The sequence below is a fragment of the Ranitomeya variabilis genome, chromosome 3 (assembly GCF_051348905.1).
Source record: "Ranitomeya variabilis isolate aRanVar5 chromosome 3, aRanVar5.hap1, whole genome shotgun sequence".
NCBI classification, from domain to species: Eukaryota; Metazoa; Chordata; class Amphibia; order Anura; family Dendrobatidae; genus Ranitomeya; species Ranitomeya variabilis.
Genome location: NC_135234.1, coordinates 746,486,171 through 746,506,230, shown reverse-complemented (window position 1 = coordinate 746,506,230; position 20,060 = coordinate 746,486,171). Strand labels below are relative to the sequence as shown.

Here is a 20,060-nt window from a genome sequence, read left to right as displayed (position 1 = left end):
GGATAACTCCGGTACCGATTTATTCCGGTACCGGAATTATCTGGACGTGTGGGACAGCCCTTATACAGACATTTAGCAGTTCAGACAGGGAGAACGTGTAGTGAAGTAGGATGACAGCTGTTTTGCGCAAACAGCGCTTCCACAGATCCTGAAGTGTCACTTCATACCTTGTTAGGTGACCTATGTAAGCATGCCACTGTATCTATTTATTTATCTTTCTGACTGTCACTATTTATCGATCTATCATGAGGCTTGTGGTGGGTTCACAGTCACCACACGATTAATATGGGTGGTGTAAGATTGCGCTTACCATGTGTCTTGGGGGACACTCGCTTGGCCGCGATATTTGGGGACACGGGCACGGTTTTTCACACAAAACAGTCTATTTGGTTTATTAAGGTATCATAAACCACATCATGTGCAGTCCATTTACACACTGTACCAGGACATCACATCAAGTTTCACATCCTTAGTCTGCGGCAACTAAACACGCTGGTCCTCTCCTGACCAGTTGCCGTGGGTTACCACACAGTTCATAGAACAACATAAGCACCAACAGTCTATGGTACCTTACGGGAGCTCCTGCTCCACCTGCTGACTCCTTGTCAGTCCTCTCTTCTGGGAAAGCTGCCTCACAGGGATCACCAACTTGCCTGGCACACCTTAGTCAGTCCAGACCCACCAAAGGGGAAGCTTCCCCAACACAGATCGTCCAGGTCCACGGTCTCTCAGGTGCTCCAGGAAGACTCCACTCACAGGAGCTTCCATCACAGACCGTCCAGGATCACACTGTGCTCTTCAGGACATCCATCCCACCTGGGACCGTCCAACACAGAGGCATGTGGCCTGTCCGGGTGCTATTCAGGACATTAGTCCAACACCCCAGGCATGTGACCTGTCCGGGTTCTATTCAGAACGTTAGTCCAACACCCCAGGCATGTGACCTGTCCGGGTTCTATTCAGGACGTTAGTCCAACACCCCAGGCATGTGACCTGTCCGGGTTCTATTCAGGACGTTAGTCCAACACCCCAGGCCATCAGGTCCAAAGCCCCACCATGTGCTGTTCAGGATACCTTCTCCCAGGACTTCCAACACAGGCTTCCAGGACCTTGCACTTGGACCATACACTGGAACCATATAGGAACCATGTGACCCACACCCTGGTCACATTATATACCTTTGACCACTCCTCTAGGTGGGAGTGTGTGTGGCTAGTTTGACCCGCCCATCTCTCTAGCCTTGCCAGCCTCCCTTTAGAATGACACAATTACTTGTGGGACTACAGGTCCCAGAACATCGCTTCAGGCTGACAGCACAGAGTTTCTTTCTCTGCGACACACATACCAACCATTCACAACAATGCCGGGTACCGTCTCACCATCCCCATTACGCCTCCATGCGTGTCCTGAGGAGCACATACAGTGCCCCCTAGCTGTAACAGGGGTCACTGCATCACAGTGGAAACAAAGTAGAGTGGGAAGAGTGAAGTACAGGCCAGAAGGAGAGTTGCGCACATGCTGCAAAATGACATTAATTGATGTTCTTCTGTAGAATTGAGGTCATCATTGAACTCTGGTAATGGGGGTGACTGATGGGGTCGATGTAAAATAATAGTTTTTTGTGCGGGGTTTTGTATCTCAAGGTAAAGGACTGGAAGCAGCAGAAGAAATGACTTGTTTTGTGGGGAGCACAAAGGGGAACAATTCCGAGAACCAGTCTTTGAATTCCTTCCAGTCGGATTCAGGAGATGACAATGGTAAGGACTCCGCATCTACAACCTCTTCTTTTCGATATTGCTTTGTGCACAATTTCCACTCTTTTATCTCGAGGACCTGTTTCCAGGAAAGTCAGTTTTATCCGAGGACACATTTTCTGTTCATATTTCTTAGTGCAATGAGTAGGTAGTAATCTTGTCTTATCCTTCCATGACCTCAGGGTCTGGTCACATTTAGAGATGTTTTCTGGTATCCCCCATCTCATCACCTCAGCAATTCTGGAGAAAAGGCGGTGTTAAATGTTAAGCTTCTATATGCCACCACTAGGGGGAGCTCAGTGCAGGTGTATTCATGATTGAGTTCAATGGGAGGCATATAAATCCCTATGGCTCCCTCTAGTGGCAATTACAGACATGCAGCCTTTTCAGTGAGAAGCGTGCTACGATAACGTCATAATGTGGGCTACATCTATACATAAATATTCAAAAGCACGTGGGATCTCATCAACATCAATACACATGACATTGCATCTCTATGGCCCCTGTCTGCTGACCTACCAGCTGTTTTTAACCATTAAGGGGATTATCCAAAATTTTTAGAACGGTCACTCAAAGCAGAGAAGGCAATAAAAAACCCTACTTAGGTCAACTATTGCTTTTAAGTGTATTTTTTAGAGAGATCTCTCTGTGCTATACATGTACGTTTATTCTATATGCAGTGTTATGTAGGTTTTTATTAGGGTATACAGAGGGGTTAACAGTTACCCCTAGTTTGAGTTTTGTAGATATTATATCCATATAAGAGAGCAAGACAGTCTCTATTTTAAGATATTGGTGCAACACTTTATTGTTTATTCTGAATGTGCTTGTTTTTTCAGTGTCATATAAATATCGTTTTTCACATGTTCTGCTCTTAAAGTTCTTAAAAATCTATTAAATCTAAAAATCTATTAAATTTATTAACGGTATTTTGCGCAGATTTAATTAATTATTTAAAAAACCCTACTTACCTGGTAAATTCCGTGCTGCTCTAGCAGTCCCGATAGTCACCGCAGTGATGTCTGCACGTACGGCATGACAGCGATCGACTGCAGCAGTCATGTACAAGCGGTTGGCATGCCATGACAGCACGACAGTTAATGAAGACTGATGAGACCAGCAATAATTTGCACTTTTAAAAAAAATAAAATAAAATAAAAATGATCTCCTTAAAGGGGTTGTCCTGGACTTATAAATTGATGACTTATCCTTAGGAGAGGTTGTAAATATCAAAGGGACCGACACCTCTTGCAATCAGCTGTTTGCAACTCCATCAGTGGCCGAATTTTCACTGTGGAGAGGGCTACATTAAGGTTCTATACACCGCGTAGTGGCCGTTATCGGTACTGCAGCTGAGATCACATTCACTTCTATAGGAACCGAGCTGCAGTACACGAGAATGGCCACTACGTGGTGTATGGAGCTGCGCTGTAAGAAAGATGTGTTTCATAAGTCCGCTAGGGAAAATATAAAGTCTTACATACAGATTTTTCTAGGTAAAATGTAGACATTTGTATCCAGGACTTTCTCGAATTCAAGAAGGCCGAGTGCTGAATTCCTGACGGTTTTTCAATTGGAAAGTCTTATATTTCTTGTCCAAAATAGGATTCCATTTTCATGTTTCCTATGTTAGACACACTAAGGCCAATTTTAAGGGAAGTAACACCTATTTTCCAACTTTCATGAAATGTCCGGAAGAAGTAGAGACCTCACTGACCAAATGCCAGGTACTGGAAGCCACAGGCAGATAGGAGACATCCGAAAGACAACAAACAAGTAGCAGAGGTACTGGAGACCACAGACAGGTAACAGAGACACTGGAAGCTGCAAGCAAACTGGAGATGTCCTGGAGACCGCAGACAGGTAGCAGAGGTCTGGGAAGACGAGGAGTAGGTAGCAGAGCTACTGGAAGCTGCAAGCAGACAGGAGACATCCTTAAGACCGCAGACAGGTAACTGAGGTACAGGAAACTGCAAACAGGACGCAGAGGTCATGAAAGACCAGGAGCAGGTAGCATAAATAAAGGCAGACAGTAGACATCCGAGAGACTGTAGAAAGGTAGCAGAGGTAATGGAAACTGCAAACTGGTATCAGAGACACTGGAAGCCTCAGGTAGACAGGAGATGTCCGGGAGAACGCAGACAGGTAGCAGAGGTACTGGAAACCAGAGGCAGACCAGATACGTCCAGGAGGCTGCAGACAGGTAGCAGTGGTACTGGAAGACTGGAAACAGGGAGCAGAGGAAACTGCAAATAGGTCAAACTAAGAGACTTGATACCTTATATAGGCCTAGGTGGATGATCACCCAGCACTGCTCATTAATGCTACCGTTCCATGAATGTTACCCATGAATCTTACAGTAAGGCTATGTGCCCACGTTGCAGAATGTATGCAGAATTTTATGCATCAAAACCGGACTCCCTTGGCATTTTTAGCGCTTTTATCACATTTTTATCGTGTATTTGTCACGTTTTTTTCGTATTTTTTTAGCGTTTTTTTCCCATTTGTCCAAATACAATTCAGTAGCGGCAAAAACGCTGATTTTCCGCAAAATTAATGAACATGCTGCGGTTTTTTCCACAATGCTTTTCCGCTGTGGAAAAAAAACGCAGCATGGGCACAACAATTACGGAATGCCCTTAAAAATAATGGGATGCTTCATGTAAGCGTTTTTTTAAGAGTTTCCACAGCGGAAAACCGCCGCAAAAACGCTTAAAAAGCGCAACATGGGTACATAGCCTAAGGGTCGGTGACATCCGGTGATTGATACAGTAACCACGTTTGTGGGGTGTAATACTAACCTTTCTGTTGTCTCCCTTTTTCTCCCTTCCTCCCGTGTTGTGTTTTCTCCCTCCCACAAGCTTCCATAGTGACTGTCATTCATCTAGTCAACAATGTTGTTGATAATGTTGAAACTGAAGGTATTTACACTTTTTCTGCAAACTTTGCCTATTATATGAAATGGATAATGCAATTTGTGAATCTGTATCATGTGTTGTCTTTGTACCCTATAAATGTATACTAAAGAAAATAGCACAATTTACTTACAGTGATAATAAACTACGTATTTTCTAAATCAAGTTGTTATGTTTAACATATTTTTTTAAATATTCTTTTTTTTGTATGTCACAGTCTGTATCAGAAAAATAGTTCTGTAGAGATCACTTCTCCGTAGTCAACTCATTATCATCACAGGCAGGATAACAATCTGATATAAAACTTATATGTAGATAACACAGGATCCACCATTCACAATAGGTGATATCACAGCTCACCTCCTCCTCCTCCTGTACAATGTCTGATAACACCTCTATATACAGAAGATAACACAGGATCCACCATTCACAATAGGTGATGTCACAGCTCACCTCCCCCTCCTGTACAATGTCTAATAACCCCTCTATATACAGTAGATAACACAGGATCCACCTTACACAATAGGTGATGTCACAGCTCACCTCCTCCTCCTCTTGTACAATGTCTGATAACACCTCTATATACAGAAGATAACACAGGATCCACCATTCACAATAGATGATGTCACAGCTCACCTCCTCCTGTACAATGTCTAATAACCCCTCTATATACAGTAGATAACACAGGATCCACCTTACACAATAGGTGATGTCACAGCTCGCCTCCTCCTTCTTTACAATGACTGATAACACCTCTATATACAGTAGATAACACAGGATCCACCATTCACAATAGGTGATGTCACAGCTCACCTCCTCCTCCTGTACAATGACTGATAACACCTCTATATACAGTAGATAACACAGGATCCACCATTTACAATAGATGATGTCACAGCTCACCTCCTCCTGTGCAATGACTGATAACACCTCTATATACAGTAGATAATGCAAACCATAGGTGAAAAAATTGAAACGGAAAAAAAAAAGAAAATTGTTGCAGCATTTCTAAACTTTTTTTTGTTGGTTTTAAAGGGAATCTGTCTGCCCACCGATTACATGTCACAAAACTGCTGATAGATTCCCTTTATCCGTGAAATGGGGTTCTAAGTGGAATATTTTGCATTAATGTTTGTGAATTGTAAGTTTTATTCTTTTTTTTCCCTTCGAACCAAACAGCTCCGATATTGGACCAAGGGCAGAATTACAACAGAGGTGACATTTTGTAGCCCAAATTCAGTTGCCTTGTTAATATGTCTGGTGCCCATAACATGTTTTTTGTGAAAACGACATTTTGCAAGCTTTGCCTTTTTTTCCTGCCTGTTTCTCCCACCCCCCACCCTTCACATTTCCCCCCGCCTACCCTCTAGCATGCTGGTAACATTTTATCTAATCCAACTGCTATTGTGTTTGAGTTACATTATAAGCGATCACTACCCTGTGCAAATTGTTTTTATGTCGTAAGCTTGGAGGAACGCACGAGACGAGGGCTCAACACAAGCCGCATGACTGACCACTCCATTAACAGGAGCATGACTCTTTCCGAAAGCTTCTCATCATCCTCATATTAACTTCAGACCCTTATATCTCCACAGCGTACCACTGGGATACCTCTGATTGGATGCCAAGCGCTCATTTATCTGATATTGAGGAGGCCCCGAACTACGAAACTGCTGATGGGTCATCGGCCCACCATGGTAGCACCAGAGAACTGGAGACGGATTACTACCTGGGAGGGTACGACATTGACAGTGACTACCCACCTCCTCATCAGGAAGATTATTTAAGTCAAGATCAGCTTCCACCTCCTCTCCCGGAGGACTTTCAAGAACATTACGATACCCTTCCTAAAGTACAGCCGAGATCTGTGATCAGCACACTCAGTCCAGACTGCCGGCGGCGCCCTCAATTTCACCCCAGCCAATATCTTCCACCCCATCATCTCTCAAGCGAAATAGACACTTCCAGCTTACAACCCGGACATTCATTTAGTACTTTTGTGCCTGCCCAAAGCCAAAAGGTGGACAAGACAAGCACAGATAATGTATCTTTATCCTTGCACAATTCAGTAGGTGCTTCTTCTTCAGACGTGTCGGCCAGCTGTGGACTGGAAGATACAGAAGTGGCCATAAGTGACTATGAAAGTTTAGACGACTTTCGAATCGATCACTCCCACATTCCTTACATGGAAACCCAACATCAAACTCAAGTGTGACAAGCTCCATTTTTTTATCCTATCTCTGTATGTATAGCCATTCATGACTAGCCTCTAGGGAATACAAGAAGTCATCGCGTTCGTCACTGACTTTTTAGTAACGGATGCCGACTGTGGAACTCCAATGGCTTTTGATAGTACAGTATGTCAGTGATATGTTGCAAAATTAAATAGACAATCCTTCTAACATGTTGGTTATATTTATTGCCAAAAGTATGCACAGTGTTTTAATACTTATAAAAAAAAAAAAATTTGCATTTCGAAAGATAAAGGTTTCAAAAAGTCTCATCAATTGATTTGATTTCTGTAGCTGTAAACCTTTACGGGTTACAAATGTTTGCTTGTCACTCATATACAGTGGAATCGGCCCAAGTGAACACAGCCTATAAAACGTGACATCACTAACTCTCACTCATATACAGTGGAATCGGCCCAAGTGAACACAGCCTATAAAACGTGACATCACTAACTCTCAGTCATATACTGTGGAATCGGCCCAAGTGAACACAGCCTATAAAACGTGTCATCACTACTTCGCACTCATATACAGTGGAATCGGCCCAAGTGAACACAGCCTATAAAACGTGACGTCACTATCTCGTGGCCAAAGGAATGAACAAGGTCATGAATGTAGGTGCAAAGTGGTAGGTGGGAAATTATTCAGTTAGCTTCCGCTGGGAATTGTTTCAATACCCTAGCTAAGTTAAAATGGCTTTTGATGCCCTTCCTTGGTCACCCTGCACCCAGAGCACGCCTCTGTGTAAGCTCAAAAGTCTTGTGATGGTGTCATATTCTCAGATTCAGGATTACTCCCTTTTGTTGTGGCCAAGTAGCTCTCAGGGCCATGATCGCCAGGTGACTATGGCCTATAAAGTCACCTAGACTAGGCAACATCACTAACTCATGGCCAAAGGCTTATAAAAAGTCATAGGCAATGATTCATTTTGTGGTCCATGTTTTACTAGCCAAGGAAGTGTTGTGTTGGGCTACACGCTTTCTCTAACTCTCATTAATTTCTATAGGAGTTATGGGAATGGCTTTGCTCGTAGGGCTATACGCTTTCTGTAACATCCATTCACTTCTTTAATAGTTATGGAAATAGCATAGCATTCGTGGGCCAATTGCTGTGACGGGAAAAGCCCTTTAAGGCCCAACGTAATGTGGCACAAACTCCATCCTAAAATTATTAAAAAATGTAAATCTACCCAAGTTACAAATGCCCCGATATTCACAGCATCTTTAAGGATGTGGGACAGTCTAGATATCAGACACACTGACAAATATCTTGCATTACATTTTGGCCGATGCCTACAGAATATATCCATTGTGCATATGTGACAAGTACACTTTAATATGTTTACTATGGAGGATGATCGTTTGCATCCATGAAATGATAGTTTACTGGAATAGCACAAAAGTCATTAAAAAAATCCAAAAAATGGTTTACATAGATTTTGCTTCTACAAGACTGATGACAGAATGTATAGAATCTGACGTAATTAGCCATACAAGCCACTTTGTGTTTAAGCAATGTGCGTGCCTTGTCCATCATGGCAGCTTTTTGTTTTCCTCTTCGGGTCCATCTTTGTGATTCACATAAGAAACTCCAGACCCTACAGAAACCCAACTAGAACCATAATCTAAAGTCTGTGTTCGTTATATGTATCATATGGACATTTTAATGAACTTATAGAAGCAATAAATCGCTGTCTTTTTCATAGTAGACGAGCCGTATTATGAACATCGGAGAGCGATAGGACATGGCTAACAGGCTGGACAGACATCTGTCTGAGATGGTTTAGTGAATCCTGCATTGAGTAAAGGGTTGGCCACAATGACTCTGGAGGTCCCTTCCAACTCTAGCATTCTATGATTCTACTGTATGATCCCCTTTGACCTTCCGTATTTTTTTGTGGATTAAAGTAATAGAGGGTACTTGAAAGAAAGGTATAAACCTTTGAAATGTATTGTGAAATAGGATTTACACTTAATGTCCATATATACAGTTATATGAAAAAGTTTGGGCACCCCTATTAATCTTAAGCTTAATGTTTTATAAAAATTGTTTTTTTTTTGCAACAGCTATTTCAGTTTCATATATCTAATAACTGTTGGACACAGTAATGTTTCTGCCTTGAAATGAGGTTTATTGTACTAACAGAAAATGTGCAATCTGCATGCAAACAAAATTTGACAGGTGCATAAGTATGGGCACCTCACCAAAAAAGTGACATTAATATTTAGTAGATAACAGCCTCTAGTCGCTTCCTGTAGATTTTAATGAGTTCCTGGATCCTGGATGAAGGTATTTTTGACCATTCCTCTTTACAAAACAATTCCAGTTCAGTTAAGTTTGATGGTCGCCGAGCATGGACAGCCCTCTTCAAATGATCCCACAGATGTTCAATGATATTCAGGTCTGGGGACTGGGATGGCCATTCCACAACAGTGTATTAGATATATGAAGCTGAAATAGCTGTTGCAAAAAAAACTATTTTTATAAAACATTAAGCTTAAGATTAATAGGGGTTTTCATATAACTGTATAAGACAGCATAGTCTGGGCTGGAATACCACAACCTGTTTATCAAAAGCTTGGACAGGTTTGGAGCTTTTCCTGGAAGAAAGAATCCTGTTTTTCCAATCCTGGAATCCCCTTTTATGAATACCTATAAATATTTAGTTGCCATATTTTAAAAAAATGGCTCTAGGGCCAGCATGAGTCTTTTTTCCCAAAAATGTAATAAAAAGATTAAAAAAATAATACACAGCTCATCTTGTTTAGTTGTGAGTAAGTTATTTCTACAAATTGTTTTCTGCAAATTTTGTAAATCTCTCCTAAGGCTTGTGTTTTAAATCTCTTGCCACCCATCACTGCCTGTCCGAACCTTACCTGATGATGGTGTTACTGCTGATGGCCATGGAAAAGAAATAGCTTTTACAAGGCTACCTGATTCATAAAACATCGCTACTATTTTCCGCGAGCTCTTTCTGGTACTGTACCTCAGTCTAGAGATGAACCCCGATCCTTTGTCCATTCCGGTCCTCTGTCTTTACATCTGTGTTTGGCATTCTTGTTCTGGAATCATTGGCACCTTTGATGCTTACTAGGCTAAAAGTGAAGACCGGCTGCCACCGATGATCGGACTGGATACCGGACCATGGCAATTGCTCATCTCTACACAAGTCTCATACAAGTGAATTTGGCATTGATTTTAGATGCAACCCATGAACAAGAGTATCTGTTTCCTTAAGAGAACAGTTATCTAATGACATACAATGTTTGATGATTACATAGCCTTCTCATTAAAAGTAGAAGAGTAAGACCATATTATTTCTCGAATAGTGGACAGAGCGTCCTTTTACATTATCGATTTATTGACTCTTGTATCTATTTCTTGATCATTAGGAGTTGAGCTTGTTGAACACTGGCTTTGTCACTTGAGCTTTGTACGTCATTCTGTCTCGTTGCTTCCCTTGAAAAACATGAATATTTATTTTGCATAAAGAGAAGGTCATGTCCAACCACTAAAATTATCACCAACCTTTGTTGAGTGTTACTGACCTTGGTTGGGTGATTGGATTGGAATACATGATGTCCGTTGTTATGGAGATGTGTAATTGTGGTCACCATCTTCTTAGATTATGATCTTGACCACAAAAAGTTCCTAGTGGTGTGGGTCCATCTAGGTTGATAAGTCATAAAATATAGCTGAACCAAAAATATGGCCAAGGTCTAACTCTTAAGTTTACAACTTCAAAAGGAAGTTTCATGAGGACAACCATTTTTTCTAGTGATAGGCAATAAATTCCAGAAGGTCCAGTTTCTAATATTCGATAGCAATACCAGAAAATGGTGGGAAGGGAAAGTGCCAGGAGTTAGACTTGTGTAAGGCTCATCTGGCTCCTATCTGACCATGAACCAGAACAGTAGCTGCTTTTACTTATGATGGTCTTAAGAAGGTCACCTCTGTTATGAGGTCCATACGCCTGGATAAATCATATGGAAAAGAGTGGTTTTGATGAGGCAACCTACAGTGTTTGTGACAACTATTTCCATCAAGAAGGTTTATAGTTGTCTCCTAAAAATCAAGCTTTCATTCATGTCCCAAAACGCATTAAGTTACACCTTTTGTGAAGTGATCCCCACATTTTGTTAGATGACTTCATGTAGAAGTATGTGAGCAATTGAATATATTGGATAGCAATGCACATAAAGCTCAGGTTATAGTGCAGTATTGCATTACATTATGGTCTTCCTTACATCTTAGGTTGATTTTACATTCAATCATTTCCAAAACACTTTAAGAAAGTCTTTTTTTCTCCGTAATCGATCATTCTAAGAAAAAATCCTTGATTATAGAACCTTTAGGCTGATCACTAAAGGAAGGTTTGGCCGACAGCTTTCTTGTGTGTATGAACAGCTACAGTATCTCCGCTGACACCTCCATACACATTTGAGCATGCCTGTGTTTTCGGTAGAAAAAAGGGGGTAAGCTGCTGCCAAACTCCACTGGCAGAGGACTATCACCCCAAAAATGGAAGGATTAAGCAGTTGCGGGTCACTATGTCCTTTGGACGCATGGCTAGTGCAACCAAAATTAGCAAGTTTGGCCCAGTTACATCTAATTTGTGTGACCAGCATTAGAACTTAATTTTTTAAAATCATTTTCTAGTACTTACGAATTGTTGAACTTAATATAAACTTTAATGGGCACCTTTGGGTAGACTGACGAAAGCCATTTCTCAATAATGTTTATATCAATAGTCTTATTTCTGAGTATGTAACATATTTCCCAATAGTTGTGCAGTACATCCATTTGGGGATATCGTAGACGCCAGTTTAAAAATTACCAAGCTATAGCTCAGTCTTAGTGACTTTGGCCTGTTCAGTCTTTAATCACATTGGTCTTAGTTCCCATTCCATCAGGGTTCTGGTGCATTCTTGACATCAAAGACACCGTAACCCAACAGAAAATCCGATGGGCTCTATTATATTTTCTTGGAAACTATAAGACTCTATGGAAAACCATTTTAAAAGAACTTCCAACATGACTGTTTATTAAGAATGGTAGTCAAGCTGAGTCTTGGCTCATTCCGATGAGTGTTTTGAACCTGTTTTATGCATATTCCGGATGTAACAGCCACCTTTCTGATCATGTGAGGTTGCTAGTTCAGGTCAAAGACTTGCGTTGTTGAGCATAGACATTGGACATGATGCTGTTAACAGCAAAGATCTTGAATGTGATGAGGACTTGAAATACAAAGTATATCAGAACATTACACAACTTTTCAACATATATAAAAGTTGAATTCCAGTCCACAACCTTTTCCATTTACTGTATCTACCGGATATGTGCAAGCTATCATTTTTTATATAATCACTGTTTTCTCTGCTGCAGATCTAGCAATGCTGCGTTCTGTATAACTCCACCCACAGGGGGCGTGGTTGGACTAGTAGGCAGGAGACACCTAGTCCTGTAGTCCTAACCTCCTGTTTATAAAACACTGACTTTTTTGAAACCGCAACACACAGCCCAGTAAGTGACACGTTGGTGGAATCAGGCTTTTAGCCCCTACATTAAGCTAATCTCAGATTACATAGCAAAAATCTGCTGAAAGATTCCCTTTAAGACCCCCATTTGCATTAGACTAAAGTCGGCCAAACCTGCCAATATCGGTCAACAATCTAATATCTCTGGGGGCCTTCTGACTCTCCCCTGACAGATAATTTTTGGAGGGTGAAAACAGATCCCTCCTGTTGATTTTCAACAGTTGATCCTTTTGTTCAGTGTGACGTTAAGCCGCTGCCTTATGAGGGCTGGCTGCCTCATAGAGTACACAGGTCAATCCCATCGTTCCTGTGTATGGGGAATCAGAGGAAAGAGTTGTCCACCAAATAATAGTTTTTCCGACAGTTATGTAACATGTTTGGTGGGATTCAGGATGAAGCAGAGGTTGGGCATGAGCCACAACCTTTGAATAGAGTTGCAGGCCACAAGCTAGATCATTGCTCCATTCTGTCCCCTTTTAGTGACTGGGGAATAGAGGTCCTACGTTCTCATGATGAAGGAAATGGGGTCATAAATGAATTATTATGGAATACCCCTTTAAGCTTAATTTACACTTTATTATCACTACAATGTAAGTAAAATCAATTCCACCTACCCCAGTAAATAAAGCCTTCTTTCCCCCTGTGATGTGTAGAAAGGGGGGCACATTTCCATTAACGTCCATTTTCAGGATCCGCAGGCTGATTCCTTGGCCATCCATTATAGATGATGCCATATAGATAGTGATAGAGGACAACTGAGCCATATTCTTATGGAAATCCCTTATTGTTCGTGACGTAGTTGCTTATAGAGTATCCGCTATCCATTTTTTGGTTTTCTGCACCTTGCCATCAGCACCGTAGACTTTCGCCTTTTCTACTGGACTCTGCGATGGCCCATAGCACAATGTGGTGGTCTAGGTAGAATGACGTAGTAGGTAGCATTTTTTAAGTATCTGATCTCATTAGTCATCCCCTGTGCTATGGAGGATAGAAACTCATTCTTATCACACTCCTCAGACTTATGATAGTGAGTAACCTTGTATTATACTAAAGATTATTTTACCATTTCCTATCATGTCATTCAGTATTGTGTGGGGCGGATATGGTTCTGCCGCCATTTTGTTTACAGCAGTATTATGAATCTTGCTCCAGCTTCTCCCATATGTAATGGTGCAGTAATTAGATGGCCATTTTAATTACATGACACTTTCAGCTTTTCATTGTCCACCTATGGGCTACTTTACTAATGGGATTCCTAGAAAAGATATGGCAAAATTAGCAAAAATAAAAATTGGCCCCATGGATTTTGCCACCCAAGGTAGGAGTTTTCACTTCATCCCCATTCCTTAACCTTTGAGTGAATTCCTCAAATAGTGAAGGGGTTGGGATTAATCAGGACTGGATCTCCTGTCTCTAAAGGTCCATTGACCATTCGCTTGAATCAGGTTGATCTGCAATGCGAGACACAGTCCATGCACAAGAGTAGTGATGGGCGAACCCCCCAATGATCGGGATCGGCCGGTTCATCCGAGTTTTTTTGTAAAGTTCGAGCTCGGGGCCAGAGATGACGCGAACTTGCATCCAAACACCGAACTTGGACTTTACAGATATGGGGTGGGGCAGGGGAAAGCTGTAAAACAAAGCATAAAATTAATAATAAACATAATTATACTGACCTGTCCAGCGACGCGTCCTCCCGTCCCGCTCTCTCCCAGCCGCATCTGCTTCCGGGGCCGCTCATTAACTTCCGGCGGTATTCACTGCACTCGGCAGTCTTTGGCTTTTTCCGGCAGTGTTCGTGTGCAAACACTGCCGGAAAAAGCCGAAGACTGTGTTCGGTATGGGTCCAGAACTTTACAGTTCGGGTTCACCCATCGCTAGAGAAGAGCTGTTACTGAAAGGAATCAGACATGTTTTTTTTCAACTTTATACAAACCTTTTAAGAGGTTGTCCGAAGTTATTTTATTTATTTTTTTTACTTTGGGCCTAAGAACTAACTACCTGCCTGTTTTGCCCAGTGCAAATCACCACCTGCCCAGACCTGCCAGCAATTTTGCAGATTCTGCTGACATCATGTCGACAGAGCAGCAAATTCTCTTCCGCTCTGCTCTGTTGTCATGACATAACTGCCGATGTTATGCTGATTGACTTACGGCTCCCCGCTGCTTAACTGTAGGGAGTTGACTATCAATCAGCAAGACGTCGGAAGTCATGCCCCTTCGAAAGAGCAGCCGGAAGAAGAAGAGCTGCTTTGTTAACGTGAACCAGCAAAATCGAACATTGTAGTAGTCAATGACCACTCTGAATCAGTGCCTCATAGATCAGGTTATCAACTAACTGCCTATTAGTTTTTAGGTCAAAAGTAAAAAAAAAAAATGTTTCAGATAACCCCTTGATGGATTGTAAAACCTTACTTTTTCAGCTAACCGCTGAATATTGGGCATTTAAATTTCTCCTAAACCATATGTGTAAGTCATTGTATTATTTAGCACTATATTTGCACCTTTTTATCCATATATAATTATTGTGAACTGGAAAATATTACCAAATATTCTAAAAAGTAATACTATATATCTATATGTAAGCCATAATTGTAAAGAGAGAGAGATGTATCTTGCCTGGAAGCCATCAGTGTTGTGGCCATTGTTCTTGATGATGATAGTTGATAGTATCTGGTACCAGACAGTGCCCAAACCTTGCAGAGTCAACCTTATGACTGGCAAGGTCAATCGCGATATATTATGCCGTAATGTAGGGTTCAGTTTTCTTTCAATAACATCCTGGTATCCTATAATTGCCTTACTTGTAGACTTGGTATGTCATCAGTGTCTGATCCGTGGGAATCCATGAACCCCTGACAATGATACTTCTTCTCAAATGGGCTCTGCAATAGTCTTCCAGAGACCCAGTGGCTGGTCCAATATAGACAATATCCATCTCTTCATAGTCTAGAAAGAGAAGACAGGAGATTCCACTTCATTTTACTGTTGGCGGGGTATTCCCACAGTCAGGACATTAATGGCATATCAATATTTAGTCAACCTATTTATGGCATTCATCTACAGAACAAATTGATTAATTTAGGCTTGAGGTAGACAAAAAGTTCCCAAACATGATTCAACATGGACAATAATGTATTATGACGTTACATACCATGCCGTAGGAAAGCATCAAAGAAGACCTGTCACTTGTCATAAATACGCAATATTGTTACCTGGTGTAAATGCCGCTGTTCTCCTCAATCCAGTGCCATTTTCGTTTTGTTCCTGCGCCTCTCCGTTCCTGAGATATGGCCCTGTCTTCCATGTCTTGAATTCTAGTATTTCGGCCAACTGAAGAAGACTCCCACAAAGAAGAGTTGAGAAGCGCACGCAGTTGGCCAACAAGGCTAGATGTCTATACAGGGAAGAAGATGCCATATTTTAGGAACGGAGAGGCGCAGGAGCACAAAACAAACAATGCCAGAACCAGGAGGACAGTGGCATTTACACCAGGTTAAAAAAAAATGAAAAAAAAAATATTTATGGCTTATGACAAGTGCTCTTTAAAGTCATCATACGTTGGCAAGTTTTGTGAGATGTATAGCAACAAACCCCAAGGTGAGATTGAAAATCATGAGAGACTGAAATAGTTACATTCAATTCCGATTGTGCACCTAAAAAAGAAAAACGTTGACTCGCTTGTATTTGCAATGTGTTCAAATTGAGACCCTGGTTCCTCAGGGGAACTGCTACATAGGAAGACACAAAATTTATCATGACAGATAGTAGGTTGGAGTCGTCTTATAGATATTTCATTGGTGCCCTTTGAAATCTTGTAATCTTTGAATCTTTTTTTTTTATTTATTTTTCTGGAGAATTAAAATATACGGTAGTAGAAAATTTAAGGTTTAGATATTCAAATTGGCTTCCCTCCAGAAGGAAGGAAACGTTCTTTAGCATCAACTATAGGCAGATAATATCACTAGTCATGTTTCCAGGCTCTTTTTGGGATAGAAATTAACTTTTAGGGTTGTTACCTAGAGGTCGTACTGGACAAAGTTTTCATTTTTTTCCTTATGAAGAGATAATTTGCATACTTGATTTCCCATGGTGCATTTCCTTTAACACTCCATACACCAGCTGAATCTCCTCAATGAGAACCAGAACTTCTCTCTCTACCAGAGATAAGATTTAGGTAACATCCTCAATTTCTTGGAAGAGGAACTTAAGAATATTTAGATGGTAAACAGGTGAAAGCATGACAATAGTAAGAAATAATTAAACTATTTGTATTATTTTTATCCCAAAAGCTGCACCTTGATATTTTCTTTTAACTTTTTTTTATTTTCTTTTTTAAGGTTAGTTAAAAGTTTTCATGAATTTACAAAGAGTTTTTTTTTTCTGTAAAATTGAAGTGTTTACTTGCCATAATAACATGGTCTGAAACTCATTACTGGTTGGGTATGAACATTCTGGCAAACAAGTTTCAAGTTTAGGAAAATATTCAAAAACGTTTTTCTATAACTGTAATAACTGCAATAACAAATATCATAGTAATACAATAAAGGGAATCTGTAATCAAGTTTTTGCTATGTAATGTGAGAGCAGCGTTATATAGGTACAGAGACCCCGATTCCAGCGATATATCATTTAGTTTACTGGGTGCAATTGTTGTAATAAAATCACAGTTTTCTCTGCTGCAGATCTAGCAGAGCTCGGAATGCTGAGCTGTGTATAGCCCCGCCCACACCACTGATTGGTAGCTTCCTGTGTACACTATTGTAAGCTACCAATCAGTTGTGGGAGTGTGGTTCCACAGAGCAGGAGGACTAGGAGGCAGGAGACACCTAGTCCTGCAGTGATAATTTCCTGCTGATAAAACACTGCAGCTCACAGTCCAGTAAGTGACACATCCCTGGAATCAGGGTTTCTGCCACTAAATGATGGTGCTCTCAAATTAAATAGCAAAAAACTGCTTCCCTTTAGGTTATATTTTTAAGACTCATTGTATGGCTGAAATCTGAAAATGTTACTTTCATGTTGACTTTGCATAGTATCTGACACTTCAAAAAGCCCAAAAACTGCACTGATATTTTTGTTAGGGAAAGAATTGTTGAGCACTGTATGAGAAAAAAAAAATGATTTTGTAGTGTTTTCCTGTTATAAACAGGTAGATCTTAAGGATGTATGTTGTACTGTTTGATACAATATATGTAAAATAAGGTACAAATTGTATATAGGTTTTTTTTAACCCTTAAGCTCCTGTAGGTATAGGAAAAGTTCGACCGTATTCTCCTTTAAACCTTTGCAAAATGTTACCGGCCACCTGTATTGAACCTCAAAATATGCATTTGAAGTTGTACGTGTACTTTTAATATTAGTCAATTTGATGCAATTTGGGATAGTTGTTTATTGTTTTTAATATTTATTTTATTTTCTATACCTCTTCCATTTGCTTTAAATTTACTTGTACGTTTCAAATTGACAATTTTTGAAATGTTATCATTTCTTGGACATGAAAACTTAATTATGCAAACTATTATGTATGAACTGGATTATTTTTTAGAATTTTTATCCCCCAAAATAAGATATTTTTGGGGGGGAGGGGGGGAGGAAGGTGAATCTCACTGTTGACAGTATTATTGTTTACTTTTGGTTTATTTTTTATTATTTTCTTAGAAACGGTGTACAGGTTTGTAACTGTAAGAATTTGATAAAGTCGATGGTTAACAATTTACACAAATACGCGTTTGTTTTTATTTCAGCGCAGCGAGACAGACTTTGAGGGGTTTAAAATTTACATAGAGATGAGCGGACTCATGGAAGTTTGGGTTCTTGTACATGACAGAACTTTAGCCCAAAGTTCGATTTGGGTACCAGAACTGTACCTGAACTTGAACCTGAACCTGTACCACCTCAATGAAACCAATGGGGACCCGAACTTTGGAGCCACAAAATTTAACCCCTGCTATTGGCCACCCAGCCATGGGGAACTATATGAATGTGATGTCCAGCTTAAAGGGAATCTGTCACCCCCAAAATCGAAGGTGAGCTAAGCCCACCGGCATCAGGGTCTTATCTACAGCATTCTGGAATGCTGTAGATAAGCCCCCCGATGTATCCTGAAAGATGAGAAAAAGAGGTTAGATTATACTCACCCAGGGGCGGTCCCGGTATGATGGGCGTCGCGGTCCAGTCTGGGGCCTCCCATCTTCTTACGATGACGTCCTCTTCTTGTCTTCACGTTGCAGCACCGGCGCAGGTGTACTTTGTCTGCCCTGTTGAGGGCAGAGCAAAGTACTGCAGTACGCAGGCGCCGGGAAAGGTCAGGCTCGGCGCCTGCACACTGCAGACAAAGTACGCCTGCGCCGGAGCTGCAGCGTGAAGACAAGAAGAGGTCGTCATCGTAAGAAAATGGGAGGTCCTAGACCGGACCGCAGCGGGACCGCCCATGGGTGAGTATAATCTAACCTTTTTTTCTCATCTTTCAGGATACTTCGGGGGCTTATCTACAACATTCCAGATTGCTGTAGATAAGCCCCTGATGCTGGTGGGCTTAGCTCACCTTCAATTTTGGGGGTGACAGGTTCCCTTTAAGGAAGAGGGAGCGCAAAAAAACTGAAAAACCTAAAGAGATGAACTGGAGTACAAGCCTCAGTCATTCTCAGCCCATATTCACATTGCGTCATTAGACATATGGTAAAGTTTTAATACTTGAGGTTAGGAACCTCCAGAATAGGGTCACCTTGACGTGGTAGGATGGCTTTTACTTTTATTTTTTTATAAAATATTTGCAGCGCCCCAGAGTCCTGGTCGTTGCAGTACTGTGGCTCCGCCACTAAGGGGAGCTATGGTACGTCTGATGGCACTGAAGGAGTTCATCTGACCAGGTATCACATACACCAATACATTTCACAGTCGGGCCTCCAGGGGGAGCTAAGGGTTCTATTCACTAGGCCACTCCTCACATACTGGTAAAACTGGGGGTCAGGCAGGAAGTTAGATCAGAAAGCTGACTGGGTTGGAACCAGGCAACACCTTGTGGCAGAGGGTGTTGTGGGGGAAGATTCGGTAGGGTCCCTGTCAGGGGTGGGATCCTGACAGAGGCCTGGCAACTTGAGAGAACGTCAAGGGACCGTGCCTGCTCAGCATAGCGGCGGTGCCCAAGGAAGGATTAGAAGCGAGATATATTGTGCTGAGTGAGAAACGAGATCAAAGCAACAAGGAGAACACCAGTAGGAGTCGTGCTGTAAGACTGAGGCAACATCCTACTGAGGCGCACAGCCGGCGGCCGGAACGCCGAGGAAGTACAGTGCTCCAAGCCATACTTCAAACCAACGGCAGGACAGTCAGTCTCCGGCGGGCTGTCTCACCTAAATCACCTATGAAGACATGGGGGGCGCACTAGGAGAGGGGCGACTCTAGGGTCCCGGAAGAGCTCCGAGCCTACCCGTCATACGGGTGCCATCCCAACCATAACACCGGGAGGGACGGAGGAGAAGAACATCATCCGAACGAGTTGTGAGGGAACATAAGAAACAGACACAACAGTTGTGGGGACTTTCCGTAAGCACAGCAGGGGAGGACCACAACACACAGCGCTAGCAGGAAGGCACAGATTTCCACCTGCAAAGAGAACTCT

The 20,060-nt window shown here is 41.6% G+C and overlaps 1 protein-coding gene across 8 annotated transcripts in view; it reads left to right on the top strand.

Annotated features, from left to right (window-relative positions):
* FAT3 (FAT atypical cadherin 3) overlaps positions 1-18,153 on the top strand; it is a 711,071-nt gene extending 692,918 nt beyond the window's left edge. For 5 of the 8 annotated variants that reach the window (XM_077298543.1, XM_077298546.1, XM_077298544.1 and 2 more), the window contains 4 exons: positions 1,644-1,757; positions 4,616-4,675; positions 5,849-5,884; positions 6,265-18,153. In XM_077298543.1, the coding sequence (XP_077154658.1) occupies positions 1,644-1,757; positions 4,616-4,675; positions 5,849-5,884; positions 6,265-6,884 (830 nt within the window). In that variant the 3' untranslated portion in view covers positions 6,885-18,153. The remainder of the gene's footprint in view (positions 1-1,643; positions 1,758-4,615; positions 4,676-5,848; positions 5,885-6,264) is intronic. The other 3 variants (XM_077298548.1, XM_077298547.1, XM_077298541.1) reach the window with 2 other exon arrangements.
* The last annotated feature ends 1,907 nt before the right edge of the window (positions 18,154-20,060 follow it).